The sequence below is a fragment of the Pecten maximus genome, chromosome 11 (genome assembly GCF_902652985.1).
Source record: "Pecten maximus chromosome 11, xPecMax1.1, whole genome shotgun sequence".
Lineage (NCBI taxonomy): Eukaryota > Metazoa > Mollusca > Bivalvia > Pectinida > Pectinidae > Pecten > Pecten maximus.
This window is the reverse complement of record NC_047025.1, coordinates 3,038,492-3,057,233: the sequence shown is the minus strand read 5'-3', so window position 1 is coordinate 3,057,233 and position 18,742 is coordinate 3,038,492. Positions and strand designations below refer to the sequence as shown.

Here is an 18,742-nt window from a genome sequence, read left to right as displayed (position 1 = left end):
TGATCTTTTCTTCATATCCTTGTTTTTTTCCATTTCTATCTTAATTTAAGTAACACACATGACTTACCTCCTTGAGTTTCCTGATGGTTTCCGTTTGGTCCTCCAACATTTTGGTTTTGATCTTCAGGGCGTCCGCCTCCCTCTGTGAATGTACATGACTATATCATCCACCAAGTGTGACATGATCGAATCAGGGATTTACATCATAAAACGCTTTATTGTCACCACAAATTACTATTGTTTACAATACCATATAAACTTGTAGTAACAGAAAAATAAACAGGAAAACACTTGCTCCCACTTTGATGAAACTGGAGCTAAATGCAAACCAACAAAAATTAAAAGCTGGTAAAAAAAATAATTTTCATTTGGGACAATTTTACTGCAGAGCCTTAATAAATGACTTCAAAAGAGATGTCATGAAAAATATCAACATCCTACAGCTATTTATGATTGAATTACCAAACCCTGACAAACACCATAATTCAATTCTGACAGACACAACGAGCAGGAAGGAAAACAATCTAGGGTTACAGTTTCTGACGGCAAAACTGGACCTATTTTAAAGAATCATCTGTATGAATACAGAAGTTAGGTGTTAATTAACCTGGCTGTCACCTGTACTTACATCCAGCTGTTTCTTGGTTGTTGACAAATCTGACTTGAGGGTCTCTATCTTAGATTCCAGACGGCCTCTATCCTGGGCCAGAGATGAACCTGAACAAGACAATCAGTCTTCATTATGGTGGTACTGTTAAATCAAACAGAGTACTAATATTTTCAATATCTGTAGTGTGAATAACAAAGATGAACCCCCCCCCCCCCCCCCCCCCCAAAGAAGTCAGTTTCACTACACAGCATTTGTCCTCGAAAAAGTCAATGTCAATTGCCAGATATCAGCACCCTATCTCCCAGATATCAGCACCCTATCACCCAGATATCAGCACCCTTAATCACCCAGATATCAACACCCTATCACCCAGATATCAGCACCCTTAATCACCCAGAAATCAGCACCCTATCACTCAGATATCAGCACCCTATCACTCAGATATCAGCACCCTATCACCCAGATATCAGCACCCTATCACTCAGATATCAGCATCCTATCACCCAGATATCAGCACTCTATCACCCAGATATCAGCACCCTATCACCCAGATATCAGCACCCTTAATCACCCAGATATCAGCACCATATCACTCAGATATCAGCATCCTATCACCCAGATATCAGCACTCTATCACCCAGATATCAGCACCCTATCACCCAGATATCAGCACCCTATCACCCAGATATCAGCACCCTATCACTCAGATAAAAGCACCCTATCACTCAGATATCAGCACCCTATCACTCAGATATCAGCACCCTATCGCCCAGATATCTGCACCCTATCACCCAGATATCAGCACCCTATCACCCAGATATCAGCAACATATCACTCAGATATCAGCAACATATCACCCAGATATCAGCACTCTATCACCCATATATCAGCACCCAATCACCCAGATATCATTACCCTATCGCCCAGATATCAGCACCCTATCTCCAAGATATCAGCAACATATCACCCAGATATCAGCACCCAATCACTCAGATATCAGCACCCTATCACCCATATATCAGCACCCTATCTTTCAGACATCAACACCCTATCACTCAGATATCAGCACCCTATCACCCAGATATCAGCACCCTATCACCCAGATGTCAGCACCCAATCACCCAGATATCAGCACCCTATCGCCCAGATATCAGCACCCTATCTCCAAGATATCAGCAACATATCACCCAGATATCAGCACCCAATCACTCAGATATCAGCACCCTATCACCCAGATATCACCACCCTATCACCCAGATATCAACACCCTATCCCTCAGTAAGCACCCTATCACCCAGATATCAACACCCTATCACCCAGATATCAGCACCCTATCACTCAGATATCAGCATCCTATCACCCAGATATCAACACCCTATCACTCAGATATCACCACCCTATCACTCAGATATCAGCACCCTATCATCCAGATATCAGCACCTATCACTCAGATATCAGCACCCTATCACCCAGATATCAGCACCCTATCACCCAGATATCAGCACCCTATCACCCAGATATCAGCACCCTATCACTCAGATATCAGCACCCTATCACCCAGATATCAGCACCCTATCACTCAGATATCAGCACCCTATCACCCAGATATCAGCACCCTATCACTCAGATATCAGCATCCTATCACCCAGATATCAACACCCTATCACTCAGATATCACCACCCTATCACTCAGATATCAGCACCCTATCATCCAGATATCAGCACCCTATCACCCAGATATCAGCACCCTATCACCCAGATATCAGCACCCTATCACTCAGATATCAGCACCCTATCACACAGATATCAGCACCCTATCACCCAGATATCAGCACCCTATCACCCAGATATCAGCACCCTATCACTCAGATATCAGCACCCTATCACACAGATATCAGCACCCTATCACCCAGATGTCAGCACCCAATCACCCAGATATCAGCACCCTATCGCCCAGATATCAGCACCCTATCTCCAAGATATCAGCAACATATCACCCAGATATCAGCACCCAATCACTCAGATATCAGCACCCTATCACCCAGATATCACCACCCTATCACCCAGATATCAACACCCTATCCCTCAGTAAGCACCCTATCACCCAGATATCAACACCCTATCACCCAGATATCAGCACCCTATCACTCAGATATCAGCATCCTATCACCCAGATATCAACACCCTATCACTCAGATATCACCACCCTATCACTCAGATATCAGCACCCTATCATCCAGATATCAGCACCCTATCACTCAGATATCAGCACCCTATCACCCAGATATCAGCACCCTATCACCCAGATATCAGCACCCTATCACCCAGATATCAGCACCCTATCACTCAGATATCAGCACCCTATCACCCAGATATCAGCACCCTATCACTCAGATATCAGCACCCTATCACCCAGATATCAGCACCCTATCACTCAGATATCAGCATCCTATCACCCAGATATCAACACCCTATCACTCAGATATCACCACCCTATCACTCAGATATCAGCACCCTATCATCCAGATATCAGCACCCTATCACCCAGATATCAGCACCCTATCACCCAGATATCAGCACCCTATCACCCAGATATCAGCACCCTTTCACTTTTAATGAATGTATATGAGCCTCTGAAAACTTACTATTTTTCGATGAAGAGGATGGAGGCATTAAACTTAACATACATGCTTACTCTGAAAGTCCCGATCCACACATGTACATTGCTTTCAGAGTTGTCTAACTTGTGATGTAAGTTCACAAAATGCTGCCATTCCATATGCAAATATCCTGTTTTACTAGCTCTGATAGGGTAACTTAGCAGTCCATGCTGTCCCTGGAGTTGTACCAGGGTAAAGTACCTAGTTGTACATTGAAGTCTACCAGAGTTAAGTCCCTTGCTGTTCCTAAAGTTCTACTGGAGTTACCTACCTTGCTGTTCCTAGAAGTAACATAATTTGCCGCCCCTAGAATTCTACCCGAGTTACACAAGTTGCTGTCCTAGAGTTTTACCACCATAGTTGCATACCTTGCAGTCCCTAGAGTTCTACCAGAGTTACGTACCTTGCAGTCCCTAGATTTCTACCAGAGTTGCGTACCTTGCAGTCCCTAGATTTCTACCAGAGTTGCGTACCTTGCTGTCCCTAGAGTTCTACCAGAGTTATGTCCCTTGCAGTCCCTAGATTTCTACCAGAGTTGCGTACCTTGCTGTCCCTAGAGTTCAACCAGAGTTACCTCCCTTGTTGTCCCAAAAGTTCAACCAGAGTTACCTCCCTTGTTGTCCCAAAAGTTCAAGCACAGTTAAGTCCTTTGATGTTCCTGAAGTTACATAACTTGCTGTCCCTAGACTTCTACCAGAGTTACCTACCTTGCTGTCCCTAGACTTCTACCGGAGTTACCTACCTTGCTGTCCCTAGACTTCTACCAGAGTTACCTACCTTGCTGTCCATAGAGTCCTACCAGAGTTACCTCCCTTTCTGTCCCTAGAGTCCTACCAGAGTTACCTCCCTTGCTGTCCCTAGAGTCCTACCAGAGTTACCTCCTTGCTGTCCCTAGAGTCCTACCAGAGTTACCTCCCTTGCTGTCCCTAGAGTCCTACCAGAGTTACCTCCCTTGCTGTCCATAGAGTCCTACCAGAGTTACCTACCTTGCTGTGCAAGTTCCTGTCCCCACAGTTTTCTCTCTGCTTTCAAACCATTTATCACAGATTCTTGAGCTTCCACTTGAGCCAATAGCTTTGTCTTATCCTGAAAAGATAATATAAAACATATTTGTTACAAAATTACAAAGATAAAGATTTATATATAATAATAGTATAACTTAAGTATCTTTGTGAAAATGTGACTACACTATTGCTTGAGCTGAAATAAAAAAATTCAAACAATGTCTAAAACATGACACAAGAAAATTAAAAAAATTGGGAATTTAACTCAAAAAGTTGGTTACCACAAAATGAAAAAAAAAAGAAAACATGAACCTCCAATGACTATTAATGCTCTCTAACAAACAAAATTTTTTGTGATGTTTTTTATAGAGAAGGCAAGTGTAATAACTCATTTATCTCCAGTAGATGAGGGGAGGCAACTCTGACCTGCTTTAGGAGTTCCATCTGTAACATACGTTTCCTTGCTTCTTCTACATGACTCTCCAGTGTTAGAATCCGTTCCTTAGAAAAAAAAAAAAAAAAATAAATAAATAAATATGTTTTACTTAACAAGAATAATACTGATAAGTATTAAAATCTACAATTTTAACTTCATAGAAAAAAGATGCTTTTGTTGTATTAAAATATATAAATGTTTTGGCATAAACCAAAAGTAATTCAGTCTTTTTCTGGTGAGCTATAGGCCTTCATAATATGTAAGAACAATATTCTACAAGGAGAGGGAGGTAGGACAGCCATGATAATTACCTTATATTCCGCGGTCTGCTCATTCTTAGATTTAGAGAGTTCTGTTATTCTTCCTTTCTGTTCTTTCACCAACTGGATGCAAAAAATAAAGTTTGACAAATACCATAAAAAACTGCTGTTGATTTTTCTCACGGTTGAATTACCCACTATGAAGGAATGATAATGAAATACAGAGTTACACACATAATTAGGCCAAAATAAAAATATCTTGGTCTGGCGTAACCCGCCCGACTCAAAAAAATTTATTTAAAAAAAAAAAAATAATGATTTCAATATTCTGGTTTGTTTTTGTATAAAAGGTTGAAAATTTGTTTCAGAACTGAATAAAAAAAAAGTTCAGCCCTATCTTCCTACCCACCCATATGTAAGACACCCTGGTCGGGTTACAGCAACCAAGATTTGTTTAAAGCTGGCCTTATATATGTCTTGCCTGTTATGCTTTGTCAATATATCAAGTTTTAAGCTAATTCCAAAATTCACATAAATTGTTTCCAACAACAACCAAAAAGCCTTATACACAATAGTAATGGAAGCATCTTGTATACATTATAGACAGTTGTGAATGTTGATGCATTTACAAAACATCTCAATCAACTGCATAGAACCCATTCTTAGTTTCATAAAATCTTACTTTAACAAAACATAGAATGAACATTTACTTATAGTTGTCCTGTCATGTAGGGTTAAGGATATCTCGATAAAAAGGGGGCACAACTCCCAGCTCCACATTAAGAGGCAGAATGCCATTTATACATGCCACATCAATGTCATAACCACTGTTTACCAATACATACCTAACCATATAGTTGGCATAAAGAAAATCCTTGCAACTGATTATCTTTACAAAGAAACATGACCTTGGAACTTGACCTTAAATCACATTGATTCTTTTTAAACTCTGAATATTTACTTTGTTTCAGCATGTCAAAATAAACAATCTTAAGAGTTCAGACAAAAAATGTGTGACCTTGACCTTTTACTTGGTTACCTTGACCTTTGTATTCAACTTCTGTTTTATCCTGACCAACACGAACATATTTCTTCAAAATTAACAGTGCAACTTCCCAAAAATTGATCTTTCTCCACACCGATCATCTCTCGATACTGATCGACATGGCCTTATATATATGGTCGGAATTGATCCTTCTTTATTATAAAATAAAAATACTTCCCAATACTTATCCCTCTGTTTTTCAAATACTGAACTGATTTTGTGTCCAGAACAGTTAAAATATACACAAATTTACTTTTATAAACTGGCCGTACCTAAGCAAATATGACCGGTGCCAGAGCAAATTGGAGCGACTGAAAAATCAACACCTGTGATGATAGCGTATAATTGCCGTAAGTTTTGTCTTTGGCATACGCGTGTAGTCGGTATAAAATTGTTACATAACACTAGGGGAGTATTATGATTTAATTGTATACTAATAACAAGAGGGCCATGAGTCCTGTATCGCTCACCTGGTTGGATTTGACCAAATGTCAAAATAATGTTCATGTTCAATTCATTTTATTTGTCAATCTCAAACAATGCTATATATGGTAATAGTGTGGGGATCCCAACTGCTTTAAAGAAATAACAAAGTCCAGACTCTCTAAACGGTCTGAAAGACCTCAAGAATTGTTTTTACAAAAACATGCATTCATAACTTTATGACTAGTAGCGATTTAAAGGAATTACCTTTATTTCCCCTATGGGGCCCCACCCCTATTTCCCCTATGGGGCCCCACCCCTTTGGCCCCTCAGGGATCAGAGTCACCATTTATGCAAAATCTGTTCCCCTTCCCTTCCCCCAAGGATGTTTCTGACTAAATTGGGTTCAAATCCATTCATAACTTTATGACTAGTAGGTTCGGTCCAGGTGAGCTAAAAATGATCAAGATGAAACCAAATCACCATTTATCATCGAAGTGGTACAGTCTTTTTTCATAGGAGCAAGAAAGTTGGCCGGTTTTGCATCAACTCACATGAGGCCCCAAAGGGGTTATTTTTGTAGCGGACAAGTTTGAATACGGTAAGGAAGCTATAATAGTATATCAGGCTTCATTTTAAGCAATATCAATTTCCTGAATAATATCGATAGGAACTGGTAAATGTTTAAAATTATTGTTCATATTTCTATTTGTAAAACCATTCTACTGAATCTAGGAATGAAATAAATACACTACATCGTGTCCCATATAAGCACAGATCTAGAGGTGTGACGACAGGCTGGATGCAGGTCTGTGCTGATAACAGCATTGTGAAATGATAAGTGAAAAGAAATAATCATGGTATACATGTTTGCAATCATTTCTAGAACTTACTCAATAAGTTTAATTTTCCTTGATTCTGCATTCTATGTATTCATTTACATCCATAATATTAAGACTGCTTCAAAGATACGAAAACGTCATCTCATCATCAATATTATCCCCAGATCCTGACCGGTCAAAAAGGATCATTTCTCCGAACCGAACCCTCTCTAAACCGACCAAATACTCATGTACCGTGCATGATCCATTTAGGGAAGTTCCACTTTATATGTATGCATAGCATTGACAATTAAAATTCAATTTTAAGCAACTTTGACCTTGACCTTGAGGTCAAATGTCTGGAAAAAGTCTGAGAAATATTTTTGATGCTAACATATATATCTTAACCAGATTTCATGAAAATGTTGGTGTCTTCATTTGACAATACGTAAGCTCAGTAGATCTAGCAATAAACTGCTGTCAGTCAGACAAATCCAATCACATTTGATGTCATTTCCCATTGTGTATCTGTGATTGGCTTATTGTAATAATGTAAGACAATTTTAGACTGAAGACAGTTTCATGCTTCTGGGGCCAGGTCAGTATACATAAAGGGCTTTAATATCAGACTTTGTACTTCCTGTTCCAAACTGATTATGTATTTCGTGTTACCGATTAAGATCCACTGTAATATTTCTATACTAACAGCTGTAAGCTCAGTAAACATCTCTGACATTTTCTCATCTTTCCTTTGGGCAACCATCAATGCCTGCTTGTTCTCCGCGTTTTCCTCGCTCACCCGCTGGAAGACATCTTGAACCTGTAAATCCGTTATGTAATTATCTGTGAGTTTGATGTAGTGACAAAAACTGATGCCACATTCGCTCCATTACTTAATATGATGGTATCTATAACATTATTGATTGAAATGTTTATTTAAAGAGTCTATTATGGACCAAAACATTAAATGTAAACTGAGAAGACAAACTTCCTTCTTGAAGCTTAATTTCCAGAAATACAATGTATTTCCATATATAACTTTTAATTCTGCTGTTTTTAATTCCAAACATTAAAGTTTTTATGTCGATTACAATCTTTTCTTTAAATCAGAGCTTATGTTACATGTAAACCATGCTTGACTTCTAGATAAAGATTCTGTATCTTCTCCAGTTGTGCATATTAGCCTGTTCTATTCAGGTTATTAAGACACAATGATTGGTGTTTGATATTTACCTCTTTAAATCTGTTGGCTTCGATCTGGAGAGCTATCCGGAACTCGTCCTCTAACTCCGAGTACTGTTTGGTCAATTGGTCAACTCTGAAGAAAAAAAAAAAAAAAAATTAAAAACATCTTGATTTAAGGAATTGCATTTTACACAGATTTACAAATATGTTGATTGATTGTTACTTTAATTCCAAAATGAGTCTATAACATTTAGAGAATGTTAATTGGTTGTTCAACATTTAGTCTGCTACAAGGATGTTGATTGATTGTTCAAAATTGAGTCTTTTACAAGCATGCTAATTGGTTGTTCCACATTGAGTCTGTAACAAGGATGTTGATTAGTTGCTCAAAATTTAGTCTGTTACAAGCATGCTGATTGGTTGTTCTGACTGTTCTGAAATTTTTATCATTATAGAAGATTTAAATGTTAGATCAGAATCTGGACAAGAATATTTCAATAACAGCTATGTGATTTTTTTTTTTTTAAATATGTACTGTATATTCTCCCAGTGGGAATAGGATATATGTCATCCTGAGAATCCATCATTATCATAATACAATTATAATGAGAATTTAATCTCATGTGTCATAACTAGTAAACCTCGCATCCATTAAAAAGACGAAATTGAATTTACTGCCATACCCTCAAAAAACATTTACCCAACCTTAATTGAAAAAGTGCCTTTATTCATCCTAAGGGAATTTTCCTAATCCAGTGAGCTCATTGCAGATATACAATCGTAAAAAAAATATTCTGTCAAAGACAGAAACAATTTATTTCTACAGATGTACATTTTACAGTTCATTCAGCTCAGATTTGAAAATCTATATGACATTTTTGTGTTTATGATTGTTTCTAGGCAAGGCCTACAACAGAAGGTACATTTGTGATGGCTCTTTTGACGATCGCGAGTGCATCTTCTTAAAACTGCACCGAGATGTACAAAGAATTTCTATTGTCAATATGACACTTTCGACAACCTGAGGTGAAAAATATTCCATTTTTGTAAAATGTTTTACTACATCCTTTGGCTGAGTTCCAACAAAATGTCTTTTTTACCAGTCAACATTATATTTCAGAAGCAACAAAAATAACCTATGGAGGTTAATTGTTGTATGTGAAAAACAAAGTGAAAAGCTGTAATGGAATTGCCACCAAATCCTATTTACTTTAGCTGCTAAGGCTACAATTTAAATGGTAAACTTGAGAAAATAAAAAAAATATCAACCAATTTAAATTCATGTTTTAGTTATAAATAACATTAAATTGCATGGTACAGAAGGAATTCAACATGTGAAGTAAATACAAGTTTTTGACTTGAAAAAATAACATCTTAGGCGAGAAAGTCTCCGATATGGCTAGTACTATCGAAGAACTATAGTGTCTAGTTGTATACCTTGGCACCATGGATTTATAACATTTTCCTTGAATCAGCATGTATGGTACTTATCCAGAATATGATGTAATAAAACATGACATTGATTACTATGCTAATGAGAAAGGTCAAAGGTGAAGAATTCTAAGAATCCAATGCAGCACTGTCTAAGAGGGATATTTTATTATATCTAACAGAGCAATCTGATTAAAGGTACAGAGATAAAGTCCATCAAATATGTATCTTAAGATTTCTAACAAATACGAGATTGAAGTCAGAACTTTAAAATCAATTAACAGACAAAAACATGAATCTGGAAATAAGTCTTATTTATCCTACATAACTAGATGTGAGGACACATCCCCCAGACATTAGATGTGAGGACACATCCCCCATACACTAGTTGTGGGGACACATCCCCCAGATACTAGATATGAGGACACATCCCCCAGATACTAGATGTGAGGACACATCCCCCAGACACTAGATGTGAGGACACATCCCCCAGATACTAGATGTGAGGGTACATCCCCCAGATACTAGATGTGAGGGTACATCCCCCAGATACTAGATGTGAGGACACATCCCCCAGATACTAGATGTAAGGACACATCCCCCAGATACTAGATGTGAGGACACCTTCCCCAGACACTAGATGTGAGGACCTTACCTCCCCCCCTCCCAGACACTAGATGTGAGGACCTTACCTCCCCCCTCCCAGACACTAGATGTGGGGACACATCCCCCTGATACTAGATATGAGGACACATCCCCCTGACACTAGTTGTGAGGACACATCCCCCAGATACTAGATGTGGGGACACATCCCCCAGATACTAGATGTGAGGACACATCCCCCAGATACTAGATGTGAGGACACATCCCCCAGACACTAGATGTGAGGACACATCCCCCAGACACTAGATGTGGGGACACATCCCCCAGATACTAGATATGAGGACACATCCCCAGACACTAGATGTGAGGCCACATTACCCAGATACTAGATATGAGGACACATCCCCAGACACTAGATGTGAGGCCACATTACCCAGATACTAGATGTGAGGACACATCCCCCAGATACTAGATGTGAGGACACATCCCCAGACACTAGATGTGAGGACACATCCCCCAGATACTAGATGTGAGGACACATCCCCCAGACACTAGATGTGAGGACACATCCCCCAGACACTAGATATGAGGACACCTTCCCCAGACACTAGATGTGAGGACACATCCCCCAGACACTAGATGTGAGGGTACATCCCCCAGATACTAGATGTGAGGACACATCCCCCAGATACTAGATGTGAGGGTACATCCCCCAGATACTAGATGTGAGGGTACATCCCCCAGATACTAGATGTAAGGACACATCCCCCAGATACTAGATGTGAGGACACCTTCCCCAGACACTAGATGTGAGGACCTTACCTCCCCCCCTCCCAGACACTAGATGTGAGGACCTTACCTCCCCCCTCCCAGACACTAGATGTGAGGACTTTACCTCCCCCCCCAGACACTAGATGTGAGGACCTTACCTCCCCCCACCCATACACTAGATGTGAGGACATTCCTCCCCCCTCCCATACACTAGATGTGAGGACCTTACCTCCCTCCCCCCCCAGACACTAGATGTGAGGACCTTACCTCCCTCCCCACCCAGACACTAGATGTGAGGACCTTACCTCCCCCCTCCCAGACACTAGATGTGAGGACCTTACCTCCCCCCCTCCCAGACACTAGATGTGAGGACCTTACCTCCCCCCTCCCAGACACTAGATGTGAGGACCTTACCTCCCCCCCACCCAGACACTAGATGTGAGGACCTTACCTCCCCCCCCACCCAGACACTAGATGTGAGGACCTTACCTCCCCCCCCCCACCCAGACAGTAGATGTGAGGACCTTACCTCCCCCCCCAGACACTAGATGTGAGGACCTTACCTCCCCCCCTCCCAGACACTAGATGTGAGGACATTCCTCCCCCCTCCCATACACTAGATGTGAGGACCTTACCTCCCCCCCTCCCAGACACTAGATGTGAGGACCTTACCTCCCCCCACCCAGACACTAGAGTGAGGACCTTACCTCCCCCCCACCCAGACACTAGATGTGAGGACCTTACCTCCCCCCACCCAGACACTAGATGTGAGGACCTTACCTCCCCCCTCCCAGACACTAGATGTGAGGACCTTACCTCCCCCCTCCCAGACACTAGATGTGAGGACCTTACCTCCCCCCTCCCAGACACTAGATGTGAGGACCTTACCTCCCCCCCTCCCATACACTAGATGTGAGGACCTTACCTCCCCCCTCCCATACACTAGATGTGAGGACATTCCTCCCCCCTCCCATACACTAGATGTGAGGACCTTACCCCCCCCTCCCAGACACTAGATGTGAGGACCTTCCTCCCCCCACCAAGACACTAGATGTGAGGACCTTACCTCCCCCCTCCCATACACTAGATGTGAGGACCCCCCTCCCAGACACTAGATGTGAGGACCCCCCCCAGACACTAGATGTGAGGACCTTCCTCCCCCCTCCCAGACACTAGATGTGAGGACCTTCCTCCCCCCTCCCAGACACTAGATGTGAGGACCCCCCCTCCCAGACACTAGATGTGAGGACCCCCCCTCCCAGACACTAGATGTGAGGACCCCCCCCAGACACTAGATGTGAGGACCTTCCTCCCCCCTCCCAGACACTAGATGTGAGGACCCCCCCTCCCAGACACTAGATGTGAGGACCCCCCCCAGACGCTAGATGTGAGGACCTTACCTCCCCCCCACCCAGACACTAGATGTGAGGACCTTACCTCCCCCCACCCAGACACTAGATGTGAGGACCTTACCTCCCCCCTCCCATACACTAGATGTGAGGACCTTACCTCCCCCCTCCCAGACACTAGATGTGAGGACCTTACCTCCCCCCCTCCCAGACACTAGATGTGAGGACCTTACCTCCCCCCTCCCAGACACTAGATGTGAGGACCTTACCTCCCCCCCTCCCATACACTAGATGTGAGGACCTTACCTCCCCCCCTCCCAGACACTAGATGTGAGGACCTTACCTCCCCCCTCCCATACACTAGATGTGAGGACCTTACCTCCCCCCCACCCAGACACTAGATGTGAGGACCTTACCTCCCCCTCACCCAGACACTAGATGTGAGGACCTTACCTCCCCCCCTCCCATACACTAGATGTGAGGACCTTACCTCCCCCCCTCCCAGACACTAGATGTGAGGACCTTACCTCCCCCCTCCCAGACACTAGATGTGAGGACCTTACCTCCCCCCTCCCAGACACTAGATGTGAGGACCTTACCTCCCCCCCTCCCAGACACTAGAGTGAGGACCTTACCTCCCCCCTCCCAGACACTAGATGTGAGGACCTTACCTCCCCCCTACCATACACTAGATGCGAGGACCTTACCTCCCCCCCACCCATACACTAGATGTGAGGACCTTACCTCCCCCCACCCAGACACTAGATGTGAGGACCTTACCTCCCCCCCACCCAGACACTAGATGTGAGGACCTTACCTCCCCCCCACCCATACACTAGATGTGAGGACCTTACCTCCCCCCTCCCAGACACTAGATGTGAGGACCTTACCTCCCCCCACCCAGACACTAGATGTGAGGACCTTACCTCCCCCCCTCCCAGACACTAGATGTGAGGACCTTACCTCCCCCCTCCCAGACACTAGATGTGAGGACCTTACCTCCCCTCCTCCCAGACACTAGATGTGAGGACCTTACCTCCCCCCCCACCCAGACACTAGATGTGAGGACCTTACCTCCCCCCCTCCCAGACAGTAGATGTGAGGACCTTACCTCCCCCCTCCCAGACACTAGATGTGAGGACCTTACCTCCCCCCCTCCCATACACTAGATGTGAGGACCTTACCTCCCCCCCTCCCAGACACTAGATGTGAGGACCTTACCTCCCCCCTCCCATACACTAGATGTGAGGACCTTACCTCCCCCCCACCCAGACACTAGATGTGAGGACCTTACCTCCCCCTCACCCAGACACTAGATGTGAGGACCTTACCTCCCCCCTCCCATACACTAGATGTGAGGACCTTACCTCCCCCCCTCCCAGACACTAGATGTGAGGACCTTCCTCCCCCCTCCCAGACACTAGATGTGAGGACCCCCCCCCCTCCCAGACACTAGATGTGAGGACCTTACCTCCCCCCCCTCCCAGACACTAGAGTGAGGACCTTACCTCCCCCCTCCCAGACACTAGATGTGAGGACCTTACCTCCCCCCCACCCAGACACTAGATGTGAGGACCTTACCTCCCCCCTCCGAAGACACTAGATGTGAGGACCTTCCTCCCCCCTCCCAGACACTAGAGTGAGGACCTTACCCCCCCCTCCCAGACACTAGAGTGAGGACCTTACCCCCCCCCCTCCCAGACACTAGATGTGAGGACCTTACCTCCCCCCCCACCCAGACACTAGAGTGAGGACCTTACCTCCCCCCCCACCCATACACTAGATGTGAGGACCTTACCTCCCCCCACCCAGACACTAGATGTGAGGACCTTACCTCCCCCCCTCCCAGACACTAGATGTGAGGACCTTACCTCCCCCCTCCCATACACTAGATGTGAGGACCTTACCTCCCCCCCCCCGCCCAGACACTAGATGTTAGGACCCCCCTCCCAGACTCTAGATGTGAGGACCCCCCTCCCAGACACTAGATGTGAGGACCCCCCCCCTCCCAGACACTAGATGTGAGGACCTTACCTCCCCCCCTCCCATACACTAGATGTGAGGACCTTACCTCCCCCCCAGACACTAGATGTGAGGACCTTACCTCCCCCCTCCCAGACACTAGATGTGAGGACCTTACCTCCCCCTCCCAGACACTAGATGTGAGGACCTTACCTCCCCCCTCCCAGACACTAGATGTGAGGACCTTACCTCCCCCCCACCCAGACACTAGATGTGAGGACCTTCCTCCCCCCCAGACACTAGATGTGAGGACCTTACCTCCCCCCCTCCCATACACTAGATGTGAGGACCTTACCTCCCCCCCCCCCCCCTTCCGAAGACACTAGACCTCTAGACTCTTGATGTGAGTTCTAAGATAGCTATGACAGACATCCCATGATATGATGGCCGCAGCCTGGGTCAGATCACTCTTGTGTTATGGACTTGTAGCAATAATTCTGATTAATGAAAATCCAGCTCCAATCATTTGTTAAAGCATTGTCAACTTCACTTACTTAAATCACAAAATCTTTTTTCCAGAAAATTTCTGACATTTTTAAAAAGATATCTGTAATTTTCTTCAAATGAACTGTAATTTTCTTCAAAAGAAACTTGAAAATAAAAGAACATTATCAGTATAAGTACTTTTCTGATGGATGAATCAAACATAAACATGCGGATTATATTGTTAAGCTGACAATGCAAAACAATACAAACTGAATAACGGAAGCTACAAGTTGATCAGAGTGCTTTTTTATCAACTTGGTATTAAGTATTGTGCACTTTTGTCCGTCTCTTGGCGCCTTCACGGGAGACTTGCTTAAGGTGACATATGACCCCTCGTTTAAGGTGACGTATGACCTAGAATGGTGATCTGGCCTGATCCACCTCACAGAGAATTCATGTCCAGTGATTACATTACGATGCGTATGACATTAATATCTCAGAGAACTACAGTGTCTGGTTATATACCCTGGCACCACAGATTTATATCATTTTTTCGGTGTAGGGGGCAGGGCCATCAAGTCGGTCATGTGAGTAATATGTTTCCACCCAATTTAAGGTAGATGGTCCACAGAAGTATACATAAAAATATCTATACATCTAAAATTACAGACTTCACGGAATATAGCAATGACATCTCTTCTCTACGATGGCCGATATCAGCCGTCACGTTACTCGCATTTATGTGATGCGAGTAACCTGACATAGTAAAAATCACATGACGGGTTACTAGCATGTGATGCGAGTAACCTGACATAGTAAAAATCACATGACAGGTGGCTTTGTACAGTATAGTACATATGGTTCCAATTGACTATTTTAGTCTATTTGTGTTGCATACAAAATCTCTCGTCCAATGTCACTCAAGTGTATTTATTGGTCAATTTCTCTTATTTCCTCAATTCTATTTGGTGAATAAAACCATTTACCCCAATTTAGATTTTAGGGCATTTTTTTTCTATCACATAAATATACCAATCTACAGGAAAAATTAAAAAAAATCTGTTGCAATTAGTGTGTGGTCAAATAATGAATTGACAAGACTACACGAGCTCCATTATATATACATGCCACACCTTGGCTTATAAAACCATTTTCTACAGTTGCCATGATAACCTCTTTTGAAAGGTCTAGTAAAACTATACTCTGGAATGTTAATGGGTTTTGTAAGTGTACAGTCATCTCATTCGCGACTGTGTACAGTTACTCGCGTCACATGCTAGTAACCCGTCATGTGATTTTTACTATGTCAGGTTACTCGCATCACATAAATGCGAGTAACGTGACGGCTGATATCGGCCATCGTACTTCTCACTAGTATGTCGTGTAATTCCTTACTCTAAGGAGAGGTAACCTAGAATTTGATTGGTCTCTAAGGAGATGTAACCTAGAATTTGATTGGTCTCTAAGGAGATGTAACCTAGAATTTGATTGGTCTCTAAGGAGATGTAACCTAGAATTTGATTGGTCAATTAGAATAACCTAGAAAATTTCTCATTTGCAAATCATGAAGTTAAGATGGAGATTGTTTATGACACCATCAACCCCCAAATGATTAAGACTCGTCACAAAAAGTGTCAAAATAACGTCAACTTCAATCTCTTTTGATAAAGTACTAGTAATGCACTGATTCTTAAAACAAAATTAATTTTAAGCAATCTGTGGGAATATATAGAAACTGACATATTACAACTTGTTCGTTATAAATATAAAATTCCAAATACATTGTATGGCATTTCATAATCTCTACAATGACATTATAGCCAAATTTAAAAACTGCATGCAATCAATAATTGCCAAAGCTCACTGGCGGCAGCAATCACACTATGCATTCATTTTTTATGTATGTATAAGCATATCATTTTGAAATTGTATGTCACATAATATCGCTCCTAGACCTCTAATGGATGTATAAACCAAATAAGAAGGGTGTGGACTTACTTTCAAAACTAACCCCCAAAATCTTTAAAGTGAGTTTTTGTGTCAAAAAAAGTAAGTCCACTAAATGGTAAAATGCCAAAATGCTATTTTTTTTTCTGCATGATTTGCCACAGCATCACTCCTGGATCTTTAATGAATGTATGAACCAAATTAGAAGGTGATAGGTGTATACTTTTGGACTCACCCCCAAAACTTTAAAGTGAGTTTTGGTGCCAAAAAAGTGAAGTCCACAAAATGGTAAAATGCGAAAAAATCACAATTGTTTTCTGCATGATTTTGCCATAACATCACTCCTTGACCTCTAATGAATGTATAAACCAACTTAGAAGGGCATGAAGTGTATACTTTTGGACTTACAAACTTTCCAAAAACTTACCCCAAAAACTTTAAAGTTTTGGGGTGGGACGCGGACGCGGACGCGGACGCGGACGCGGGGTGACAGCATTAGATCTCGGTTACTCGTAACCGGTGAGCTAAAAATGACATTATAGCCAAATTTAACAATGACATTATAGTCAAATTTAACAATGACATTAGCTAATTTAACAATGGCATTAACCAATTTAACAATGACATTAGCCAATTTAACAATTACATTATAGTCAAATTTAACAATGACATTAACCAATTTAACAATTACATTAACTAATTTAACAATGACATTAACTAATTTAACAATGACATTAACTAATTTAACAATGACATTAACCAATTTAACAATTACATTAACCAATTTAACAATGACATTAACTAATTTAACAATTACATTAACTAATTTAACAATGACATTAACTAATTTAACAATTACATTAACCAATTTAACAATGACATTAACTAATTTAACAATGACATGAACTAATTTAACAATGACATTATAGCCAAATTTAACAATGACATTATAGTCAAATTCAACAATGACATTAGCTAATTTAACAATGACATTAACTAATTTAACAATGACATTAGCCAATTTAACAATTACATTATAGTCAAATTTAACAATGACATTAACCAATTTAACAATTACATTAACTAATTTAACAATGACATTAACTAATTTAACAATGACATTAACCAATTTAACAATTACATTAACTAATTTAACAATTACATTAACTAATTTAACAATGACATTAACTAATTTAACAATTACATTAGCCAATTTAACAATTACATTAACCAATTTAACAATGACATTAGCCAATTTAACAATGACATTAACTAATTTAACAATTACATTATAGTCAAATTTAACAATGACATTAACCAATTTAACAATGACATTAGCCAATTTAACAATGACATTAACCAATTTAACAATTACATTAACCAATTTAACAATTACATTAACCAATTTAACAATGACATTAACTAATTTAACAATTACATTATAGTCAAATTTAACAATGACATTAACCAATTTAACAATGACATTAGCCAATTTAACAATGACATTAACCAATTTAACAATTACATTAACCAATTTAACAATTACATTAACCAATTTAACAATGACATTAACTAATTTAACAATTACATTATAGTCAAATTTAACAATGACATTAACCAATTTAACAATTACATTAGCCAATTTAACAATTACATTAACCAATTTAACAATGACATTAGCCAATTTAACAATGACATTAACTAATTTAACAATTACATTATAGTCAAATTTAACAATGACATTAACCA

General features: G+C 41.4%; 1 protein-coding gene across 1 annotated transcript in view; it reads right to left on the bottom strand.

Annotated features, from left to right (window-relative positions):
• LOC117337448 (leucine-rich repeat and coiled-coil domain-containing protein 1-like) overlaps window positions 1-18,742 on the bottom strand; it is a 98,282-nt gene that overhangs the window by 3,244 nt on the left and 76,296 nt on the right. Inside the window, exons 11-17 of the mRNA XM_033898436.1 lie at window positions 8,493-8,577; window positions 7,966-8,079; window positions 5,022-5,093; window positions 4,701-4,775; window positions 4,257-4,356; window positions 629-717; window positions 68-142 (exon numbers count right to left, since the gene is read on the bottom strand). Coding sequence (XP_033754327.1) covers window positions 68-142; window positions 629-717; window positions 4,257-4,356; window positions 4,701-4,775; window positions 5,022-5,093; window positions 7,966-8,079; window positions 8,493-8,577 — 610 coding nt within the window. The remainder of the gene's footprint in view (window positions 1-67; window positions 143-628; window positions 718-4,256; window positions 4,357-4,700; window positions 4,776-5,021; window positions 5,094-7,965; window positions 8,080-8,492; window positions 8,578-18,742) is intronic.